Here is an 11,579-nt window from a genome sequence, read left to right as displayed (position 1 = left end):
TCATCATTTTATATACATCTATCAGGTCGCCCCTCAACCTTCGACACTAGAGAAAACAATCCAAGTTTGTCCAACTTTTGCTTATAGCTAATACATTCTAATCCAGACAGCATTCTGGTAAACCTGCACTCTTTCCAAAGCCTTCACATCCTTTCTGTAAAGGGGCTTTATAAATTGCATTTAAGGAGTGGGTGAGAAAGTGGGATGACAGAACTAGTGTGAACAGGTGAACAATGGTTGGTGTGGACTCGGTGAACTGAAGGGCCTGTTTCCATGCTGTATCTCTACACTAAACTAAACTGCACATAATATTCCAAAGTGGCCTAACCAATTTTATGATGCTACAACATGACTTCCTGACTCTTATACTCAATAACCCAATCAATGAAAGCAAACCTATATAATTTTATCTACTTGTGTTACCAATTTCAGGAGCTGTGGCTTTGGAGCCCAAGATTCCTCGGTTTATCTTGCAGACAGCAAGACTGCACAGGTTTAGATAAATAAACATACAGCCAAGTTCCTTCAGCTTGCAACCTGTTTTAAAAGTTCTTGCAAAAATTCCCTTAGTTCCTCAAAACATGCTGAGATAAGACATTTTGATGATTTTTCAGTCGTTGGTCTATGATGAGTTAATGGTGCTCTTGCTATGGACTCTAGAGCCTGTACAGTGATCTTCAGTCCAGCTCTGTGGCGAAGGCCGCTTCCCGTATATTCAGCAATGACGACACATATTGATATTCTGTGCAAGGCATCAATTTCTTTCATTGTAGCTTGAACAAAACTGCCTTAACCTTTTTATAACAATAATACATTTAATATGCTGGGAGCTCATTCCATTCCTTATAAGCGGTGCTCTGAGTGGTAGATTGCTGTTTGTTTAATGAAACCACCGTTTTCTCAGTGACCAAATAACCACAAAGTGAGAGGGGAAGATTTAATAGGGATCTGAGGGGCAATGTTTTCCACACAGAGGGTGATACGTATATGGAATGAGCTGCCAGATGACATGGTTGAGGCAAATACAGTCAAACATTTAAACACATTTGGACAGGTACTTGGATTGGAAAGGCTTAGTTGGATATCTTCCATTCAGTGGGCCAAAGGGCCGATTACTGCACGGTATCAGGTTCAGCAGTAACCACACCAATATTCGCAGTAGGGTGAACACAAGTGACATGTTTTATTTACAGAGACAGGCAAGTTCAGGACCACATAGGGCACTGTCTCTTGACGTCAGGGCACAAGTACAGTGGCTCTGGTGTTCTCAGGCTTGTCCTGACAGATCAGTCCTGGTCTCTAAGGAAGAGGCATGGCGATCTCAGGCTTCTCTCTGCAGTTCACCCTTGCCACGAGAGGAGAAGCTGGCAGTCCAGTCTTATCCTGGTGGCTCAGCTTTGGGGCTTGAAGAGTGAACGATGGCAATTAATGGATTGTCCTGGCGGCTCAATCTTTGCCTCTGTGCGTGGGCGCAGTCCCTCATTGTCTGTGGGCTGGAAGAGGTAATGGCATCTTGGGTTTGCCCTGACCACTCAGTCGTATTCTCAGTAGAGGGGCTGGCTGTCTAAGGCTTCTTCCCAATATCCAGTCTTGACCATATGGTGGCACTGGTGGTCTCAGATTTGTCCCAGTGGCTCAGTCTTCCTCAAACCTGCAACAGGGTAACACAGCTAGCAAGGATGTTCTGCTGCTGTGGCTGGGTTGCCTGGGTTTTCTCAGTAGAAGGCTGACAAGGTTCAGGTGGCCAATCCAAGGTCAACTAATTGGACCCAGCCATTACCAATGATGCTGGGGCTTGGCCTTTTGGGGAGTGTTAGGGATCAGAGCGGCAACCGAGAGAGAGGGTGCTGTCACACACTATAAACGTCAAGGAAGTCTTGAATCGGATTATCGGCACCCATGGATATAAATTTTGCCTGACAAACATCGTCCAACGTATGATTTCCTTATTATCATAACATGCCTAATTGCAGCTGCTTGATATTGATTTAATTACACTCTGTGCTAATTATTCTGGTTGGTGTTAGAGAACACATGTCTGAGAAAGATTGTCAAAGGTGAGCCTACAATCAAAAGGCATCCTGACAATAGCGCACATTGGTAGCACAATTTGATGTTAGAGCAGGTTGGACTGAGTGGCTGAAATTAGTTATTTCCTTCTGAAAAATTTGGAGTTTCTTCAGTGCTGCACCTTTCCGGATGAGTGGAAAACATTCTGTTCCTGGCATTGAGTTTTGCAACTGCTGGGGAACAACTGATGCGTTATGAGATTGTCAGAGCACACCTGCTGGCATCCGGCATTTGCTGATTGATAGGAATGACCTGAAAACAGAAAATGCTGTAAATGTTGAAAAGCTCAGGCAGCCTCTATGGAGAGGGAAACAAGATTTGCATTTCAGATAGATGACCTTTTAGCTGAGCTCATGATTCGAACCAAAACATGAAGTTTGGAATATTAGTCGGAATCAACATGGAATAAGTCAGAGGTGGAACATTTATGAAGGAAAGAGGTGATTGCGGAAGTGAGTTTTGTTCAACATTTTGTCACAATCTGGGAAGGAAACTGAAACCAATGAAATGGAACAATTAAGCAGGCAGACAAAGATCCCTGAGAGAGAAGTAGGACTTATAGAAACAGAAAATTCTTAAAGGTTTGGACAGGCTAGATACAGGAAAAATGTTCCTGATGTTGGGGGAGTCTAGAACCAGGGGTCACAGTTTAAGAATAAGGGGTAGGCCATTTAGGACTGAGATGAGGAAAAGCGTTTTCACCCAGAGTTGTCAATCTGTGGAATTCTCTGCCACAGAAGGCAGTGGAGGCCAGTTCACTGGATGTTTTCAAGAGAGAATTAGATTTAGCTCTTCGTGCTAAAGGAATCAAGGGATGTGGGGAAAAAGCAGAAACGGGGTACTGATTTTAGATGATCAGCCATAATCATATTGAATGGCGGTACTGGCTCGAAGGGCCGAATGGCCTACTCCACCTGTTTTTCTGTGTTTCTATGACTTCTTCAGGGTGATGATTGAAAGAAAAGTGACCATGAATTATATAATGAACAATGAAGAAGTTCATGTTCTGGGAATCTTAAAAAAGCAGAAGAGGGAGGAAACTGTTCGCAGTTGAGGCAGCAGCTGCATTGGAGTCCCAAGGCTCCATCAACCCGTTCAATCCTAACCTCTGGTACTGGCTGCTTGCATGTTCTTCTGTGAACATTTGGGTTTCCTTGAAGTTCTCCAGTTTCTCTCGCATCCTAAAGATAGTGGGATGGTAGATTAATTGACCATGGTAAATTGTCAGCAATGTGTTGGTGAGTGGTAGAATTTTGGGAGAATTGAGCGTTATGTGAGGAAAATAAGGTTGGTGAGAAGGGGAAAGAGGTGGAGACAATGCGAGACCAGAGATGGTGGTACTGGCTGAGAGGGTTTGTTATTCCCAGTTGATTTGTCTAGAGAAGGTGCAATAGAAGTATTGAATCGAGGGAGAAAGAAAGAAAACAATGCCAGGACAGAGAGGTAACAAATACTGGAGAAACAAATAACTGCAATGCCAGAATTTGAAATAAAATCAGTGCTGGAAATATGCAACTGGGCAGGACCGTTCTCTTTCTCCTGCCGAACCTACTGAGTATTCCTAACATTTTCCACTGGTTTTATTGGTTCAATTAAACTTATTCACACTAAAAAACCATTTATATTTGTTTACCTTAAAAGTCAGTCCTGAAATATACCTTTTCGGTCAAGCTTTTTTGTTCCCTGTTCCATGACTTCTTGCCTTAATTCCCTCTTATCTCCAATTATGCTCATGACCATTTAGATTTTTTTTTACATTCAAGACCAATATCTGACAACATACACATTAGTTCAGTCACCAAAACAGATCATCAGTCAGAGACGGTAATATATGATTCAAATCCAATATCTCCACTACCCCCAGGGAATGTCTGACCTACTCGACTGCTCAAAGGGAAGGAAGAGCATGTGGGATGGCGTGGAGAAACACCAGTCTATGCATCAGAAATAGGGGAAGGAGCAGAGCGGCTGATAAACTGTCCACCCACCCCACCAGCCACCACCTGCCCCTTCTGTGGAAGAGTCTGCAGGTCCCATCCGCACAGGCATCATCAACCACTTCAGAACGCGAGACGCAAGTCATAGCCCCCGAGGGACCGCACAAAATGTGTAGGCAGAGATTTATGTCAAGTCTGAAAAAGGATCTCGACCAGAAACGTCACCCATTCCTTCTCTCCTGAGATGCTGCCTGACCTGCTGAGTTACTCCAGCATTTTGTGATACCTTCTTTATATCAAGTCGAGTTATTGTCAAATGCACAAGTAGGATGAGGCATAAGTAATATGATTTTTTTTTCCTTCCAGCAACATCACAAACATGTCTCAGGCAGCAATCATAGAATATGCATAAATTATGCAGGACAATTTCTTGTATTTTCTGCAAGTGTAAAATTACATAACATCCCGCCATATTCTTCCACGAGATGTTTTCCCAATTAAAAAAAAATCCCTGCCACGATACCGACGTCTCAGTATTGAAACCGGTCTTCACATCAGGGCAATGTTTTATTTTGGGTTGTCGAGTGGCCAGAAAGGGGCAGTGTGTCTCCGAGGGTGAGGAGTTGGCTCGTTGAATGAGATGTTGAGAAGGGGGAGCGTTCTGCCTGATAACCTCGAGGTGCGCGCTGTTCCCTTTGCGCAGGGCGGTCGCTGACGGTGGATCTGGCCGAGGCTCCGATCGCAACTCGTCCCCCTGTCCTTAAATGGGGTTGTTTGTAAAAGTTGCCGGCGGCCCAGAGTCATCGTAATACGAAGCACATCGGTAAAGCGTCTCGCCATAAAAGGGCAGCGGGGAGAGAGGGAGAAGCAGGAATTGGGATCTGCCCGACCAGGCTGAGGCTGAGGCTCCACTAGTGAGCACAGACAGCGCTCGGAGCCAGACGCCGAGGAACTTCCTTGAGTAAAGGTCCCAAGCGAGGTGAGTCCGGCTTCCCAGCGCCCTGCGACAGGACACGTCCTCTCCGGTGTCTGTGCTCTTCCACAGGGCGCTCCTCCTTCCAGCCCCGAGTGGTCTTTCCCCGAGTGAGGAGAGATCTCGGACTTTACCCCTCACTCCCGCCACGTTGCCGTCTGACTTGGTGCTGGAGCGGCGCCGAGCACGTCCAAGCAAGTCTTCACCTTGTGCCCTCTCTCCCGGAGTCACCACAGCATCCCATCGAGTCTGCTCGTCCCCACACAAAACATCTAAAATACACAACATCTGCACTACGGGGTTGGTTAATCCATTGCTGAACACTCACGCAGAATCAGTTATCGTCCATTCACAAACTTGAATAGTTGGTGGGGGGGGAGGGGGGGTTTAGTCGGTGCATTGTAATTACTGTTGTGCCAGATTGCAACACCCTGTGGTTCGCGCCTCTCCAGCTGGGGAGCGATTACTGGGGTCGCGGCGCACACACTCTGGTGTCTGTGCCCGGGGTCTGGTTGACGTCTGTGTCCCTGCATCTGGACTCGGTACCCAAAGCCGTGGTCTGGTGTAGGTACCCGGAGTCTGGTGTCTGTGCCCGGGGACCTGGGGTCGATGTCGCAGGGTCTGGTGTAGGTGTCTCTGGCTCGGGGTCTGTATCGGTGTCCGGGGGTTGGGGGCATCCACGGGACTGGCGCTGATTCCTTTCAGTTTGGTGCAGACTTGATAATTATTTCAAAAAATGGTCGGTGTAGACTCAACGGGCCGAAGTGCCTCTTTCCATGTTGTATCTCTAAACTAAAGTAAACTGAAAATGCTGGAAACACTCAGCAGGTCTGGCCGCATCTGTCAACGTTTCAGGCCCGAGATCCTTGGTCAGAACTGATTATTTCTCCTATTTATTTTTTATTTATATGCTGCAGATTTGATTTTTCAGGGATAGTTTTAGATGGATGCTAACTTTTTTTGTTCCTCGTTGGATTTTATTTATCCATCATAGATTTGATGTTAACTGGGGACTTTGCTGCACTTTGACAGTAACTTGTTCTGCAGAGAACGGCGATTTTAGTTTGGCTTGGGATTTGCTTGCAAGTTTAACAAGTTGTGTTTCTTTGAGGAAGAGCCTTGGGGCTGTTTGAGCAGTACGACGTCCATCCCAGTCGCTTTATTGTAACCCTTATCGGACGCTTTAGTCTGTCGCATCGTTATTTTTTCCACTTGCAATTTTGACAGATCTAATTTCAGTTATCCCACACTTTCCATGAACCGTTTTTCCTCACATTTGCTTTCCGCAGGCCCACTCTCCACTCAGTCAAAAGCACAATTATCACACCCAAGACTTCAGTATCAGCCCTTAAACCAAAATCACTTTCACCCCGGTTGGCTGAAAAAATCCAGACCAAAACAGGTTTCCAATCAATACTTATCCCTTCATCTCCAATTCCGCAATGTCTCTGCTTGCTTCTGAGAGATTGTATATAAACTGGTCACTGCGTTTACAACAGTGATTTTAACCACAAAAATCCTTGTTTTATGGTCCAGCTGTTTTCTAGAGAGCAAAGAGACTATGCAGATCCAAGTTCATTATAGAGTCATAGAGTGATACCAGTGTGGAAACAGGCCCATCAGCCCAACTTGCCCACACTGGCCAACAATGTCCAGCTACACTAGTCCCACTCTGTGCTTGGTCCATATCCCTCCAAACCTGTCCTATCCATGTACCTGTCTAACTGTTTCTTAAACGATGGGATAGTCCCAGCCTCAACTACCTCCTCTGGCAGCTTGTTCCATAGACCCACCACCCTTTGTGTGAAAAAGTTACCCATCGGATTCCTATTAAATCCTTTCCCCTTCAACTTCCCCTTTTTTCATTTAGACTTGATAATCTGAGTGCCTGTTGAATTGTTCCAGCTTTACTCCATCACATTCAGTAAACATTTCAAAGTGTCTCACTGAAGACCTGTGCTATAATAGGCATATTTTCTCACAGAAAAAAAAATCAGTGGATGCTGGTGATCCAAAATTGAAACGGAAAATTTTGGAAACATGCAGCAGGATAGACAGTATCTGTGCAGAGAGACGCAAGAGTTAATGTTTCAAGTTGATAGCCTTTCATAAGAACATATGCAGCTGCTCTGAATTAATTCTCTGGCCATCTCTGCTGTCAAGACCCCCGTCTCCGGTGACTGGATTAGTAATTAGTGTTACACAAGCTCTACAGCTTTCCCATGCCTCCGTATTGCCTCTGTGAGTTTGTGGATCATTTTAGCAATACAAAAATGTGTTACCACCTGGCAAACATCTGCCATATTACCTATTTATGTGCCATGTTGCCCACTCAAGCCATATTACTCACATATTTACCCAGTGGACATACTCTTACCATTTTGTACAAACATCTTCTTGTACCCACCTACCCACATTGACCACAGACCATTGCACATCTCCTATCTACTTCAACACCAGGTATGAGCTCCAGCACTCCTATCACTAGTATCCATTACAGACCTTCTTTTGCACTTATACCTGCCATGCAACACACACACACCCACCATACAGACCTTCCATATCGCCTGCCCTCCACCAGCAGAGAGCAAAATTGGACAAAATAACACAGAGGGAAGCAGAAGAGTCAAACAAATCAAAGATCAGTTCAGATTTAAAAGATGACAGAAAAGAAAGTTACAAAACAAAAGAGGATAGACCAAAGTTAACAGTAAAGTGTGACCAGCTGTGCACAGTGTGAAACATATTAATCTTAAATAAAAGGACAATGTATTTTACTGTCCATGTTGAATGCATCCTGTATCCTTGTTGGCACCGCTGACAGACTCAGTCATTGTGCTGTGATATTGCAGAGAATCCCATAAAACAAGGTCATTCCTAGACGATTGTATGAAATTTGTTGTTTATCCCTACTTCCATTTCAGTTGCGGTACTTTTGCGGTAGACATATTTTCCAGTTGTGAGTGAGTGCTGACATTTTTTAGTTGTGATGTCGGGTTGACATTATCCAGTTGTAGGCTGTACATATTTTCCAGTTGTGTATTAGTGTAGTTCTTTTCAACCTAGGTTAGTACTGATATTTTCCTGTTGTATGCAGTGTTCATCTCTTCCAGTTGTGTGTTGTTGATAGTCATGTATTGCTGTGACTATCTTCCATTTTTTTTCATGTTGGTATTTTCTAGTTGTGGTTTGGCAGACATTTTCAAGTCAAGTCAAGTCAAGTTTATTTGTCACATACACGATGTGCAGTGAAATGAAAGTGGCAATGCCTGCGGATTGTGCACAAAAAAGAATTCCATTCAGCTTTAGTTCCATCTAACATCTTGCTTTGTTTTAACACAGATGGAGATGCTCCGACGTTCTTCTGTTTTTGCTGCTGAAGTGATGGAAGTGTTTGATCGCTCTCCTCCCGATAAAGAACTTATTTCTCAAGCCAAAGCACTCTGCCGAGATTACATCCATTCCCGCCTGATCCGAGCTGGTATTGTTTGGAGCAAACCAGACCACCTGGCTGCTGGCCCAGCAAGCAAACTCACTGAGGTGTCGGCTGCACTCCTTCATTTGGGTAAGTCCATCATCACCGGGGCTGTTGAGGGAGTCGAGGGAAAATAACAAAAAGCTACATGATAGAAATGGTAGAATCAGAAGAATGAGGAGTGAGAACTGGAATGAGAGAGAACACAGGACAGAATTGTTAGGAATGAAAATTATGCCAAGAACAGGAAGATTAAGACCTGAAGTATAATAGAAATGTGTCACGTTTACAGATGACTAATTTTGTGATGGTGATCTTAGTTGGTTGATGTACTTGGGTGTGTGTCATTGAAGGGAGAATTGATAACATGTCAAAAAGAAGTAACCTGAACATGTTGCAACCTATTATTTTGTAATGTTGCACCAACAAAGCCAAAAAAATGCAGGGCACAGGAGCTTATTGATGAGCCTTGGGCTCCAATGAAACCTTTCCAGCAGACTGATCTGATCTGAAATTAGCAATAAAAACAGAACATGGTGGAAAAGTGCAGTAAGTCAGGCATCTGTGGAGAAAGAATGAGATACACGTCACTTCACTCCCTTTTCACAGATTCTGCTTGACCTGCTAATGAGTTCCAGCATCTCCATTTTGTTTTCAGATTTCCAGCATCTACACCTTTTTCAAATTTCCTGAAATTTTGCTATCCATGATTTTTCCAACCATTAAAATTAAAGTTAAAGGATGGAGTTCCCATCTATTACTGACTCCTTCCAGCAACTTGTAGAAATAATCTTCACTTGTATTGTGAGATCAGTAAGGTACTATCCTGTGGGTGCAGATTTTTGTGGTCAAACTTGTAAGGGGTTTTCTGCGCCGAGCTTTCGCCCGACCTAAGGTCCCCGTGCCTTGCTCTGATCCCTTGACCAGGCCGCGCACACTGGTTCCCCGTGAGTGGTTCGACCCACTCACCCCTTACGGTTCTAGACACTGGACTTAGATGCAGGAGCGTTGATAGTGCAGAAAAAAACTCAACCAGACCAGATTTGAAGACCAGGGTTTAAATGGAAAAGGCTTTTATTGAGCGCTTGGGACTATTGTCCATGAATACTTATACAGTTCTATACGACATATCTATAAGACACATACCGAATTACATGAATACTTTTGACTATGAATCATAAAACGCACAGTTCTACAAGACATATACACGACTGTAAGATGGGGAACGTACGACACATCGCACAATTGACCAACACATATTCCTTTACACACCCACGTTTATTCAAACCACCCTCCCCTCTACACTAAACTATGTCCAGGATATGCAGGATCGGGGTACATGCTCACCATGGGGCTATTACTGGGGTTACTGGCTGTTCGTGCTGCTTCTCCGCTGCTTTCCGTGAGGGTCGTGCTTGTCCCCTGAGTTTCTTCCTTCCGTTTCTTGCGTTCCTTGCAGGTTTTCTTGCAGTATTTCTTCTCGAGTTGCGTGCCGGTTCCTCTCTCTTGCACTTCGCTTCTTCTTGCCTGTCTTTTCTTCCTCCTGCATCCGTTTGACTTGTGTTTAAAACCCAAAAGTAGTGGCCAGTTATACTATTCTGACCCGTCCTATCTCCCGCCAGATCTTGGGATCTCTTTGTTTAAAAGATATGTATGAGTTTTCTCTCTGATCTGCGCTTATGTCCAGGGGTACCGGGGATGGCCAGACGGTGTTAATTGGTATTTCGTTGCGAGGTGATGGGTTTAACTGGTTTCCCATCACCTACCAGGTAGTTTTCTATGGGCTATTGTGCCCCCTTAACGCGATTAACTGTGTAGGTCGGCTTGGGGCATTGTGAGTATGCTGATGTCAGCGCCCCAGGGTCTGGACTTCGACCTGGTTTCGCAGGTTTCTGCATGGCCAATACCCATCCATTGTTCTGGCCGTGGCTTTGCAGAAACCTAGAGACTGGGCTGTAAGGTTTTTGCTTTTGTGGCTGGTCACGAGGTCCTGCGGCCATCTTAGGACCCATGGATTGTGACATCCCTTGGTAAACTGACCGCAGCCTTTCTCCGCTATCAGCCCCAGTCTCCCGTTTAAAATGTCCAAACTGCAGCTCTTTGGTTTGGTGTTGCTTTCAGAATGAGGGAAAACTTCTCAAATCTTACAGTCCCTCCTGTTGATTTGCATAACCCCAGCTTATCGAATCAATTAAATAATGTGGTTGAGCAATGTTTTCCCGATTCTCCACATCCAGACCCCTGAGGTTTTAACTAACTAGTGTTCCATTGCGAACGTACAGTCCCCATCTTTTAGGCTGAGCTTTACTGCCCGTGTCCCGGGCAAAACTATATTACAACGTTTACATTTTGTACATTCCTTCATAATCACACTTTATACAATTTTGGAAAAAAACAATGCAAAACACAGTTCACTCGGTGCGGAGGGGGCACGTCCTCCTAGCAGCTTGCGGCTGGGTCCTGCTCGCCCACCCGCATGTCAGCGATACCTCGAACCCCACATACACATATAGATCCCCTCATCCGGTTCCCACCATTTGTCCCAACACACACTCAACTGTTCTTTAGTCCCAGAAATAGTCCTGTGAGTGTCGTTGTCAAGTCTCTCCCACTCAACAGTGGAGTTGGCCATTGTCCTGCTCGTTTTCCTCAGCCACCACTGCCTGCTCGCGGGGACCTTCCCCGTGCATACCAGGCAGATCCTTTTGCCAACGATGGCGCTGATCTTTTGGGCGATGATCTTGACTCTCGGGCACAATAACGAAGTGTCCCGATAAGCAAAGCCTGAGGCGCTGGAATACTCTGAAGAGTTCGATCCCAGCCACCCCGGCCACCGGCCTTCATGGAAGTGAACTGCGGTCTCCTCCGCTTCTCTCCTTCCAGTCCCATCGGTCGGGATGGGAGCCGTGTCCCCGGAGCAGCCGTAAATGATGATGTCCTTGGTGCGGCCCCGATAGGCCCACCCACATCCGATCGCCGTGGCAACGATCCACCATACGAGTGCCTCCTTCCACTCCAGAAAATATGGTATAGCCAGCCTCTTGGGGAGCGCTTGGCTTTGTTAACGCCTCTGCGGGCGGGTCTCTTGACCCCCAGCCTGCACCCCACACCCACACATCCTGGA

At 45.4% G+C, this 11,579-nt stretch overlaps 1 protein-coding gene across 1 annotated transcript in view; it reads left to right on the top strand.

The window, feature by feature from the left end:
- Nucleotides 1–4,594: 4,594 nt before the first annotated feature.
- LOC144599573 (bcl-2-related ovarian killer protein-like) overlaps nucleotides 4,595–11,579 on the top strand; it is a 44,408-nt gene continuing 37,423 nt past the window's right edge. The window contains exons 1-2 of the mRNA XM_078410614.1: nucleotides 4,595–4,986; nucleotides 8,323–8,545. Coding sequence (XP_078266740.1) covers nucleotides 8,323–8,545 — 223 coding nt within the window. The 5' untranslated portion in view covers nucleotides 4,595–4,986. The remainder of the gene's footprint in view (nucleotides 4,987–8,322; nucleotides 8,546–11,579) is intronic.

The sequence above is a fragment of the Rhinoraja longicauda genome, chromosome 13, assembly GCF_053455715.1.
Source record: "Rhinoraja longicauda isolate Sanriku21f chromosome 13, sRhiLon1.1, whole genome shotgun sequence".
In the NCBI taxonomy this organism is placed as follows: Eukaryota; Metazoa; Chordata; class Chondrichthyes; order Rajiformes; family Arhynchobatidae; genus Rhinoraja; species Rhinoraja longicauda.
This window is presented reverse-complemented; position numbering and strand designations above follow the sequence as displayed.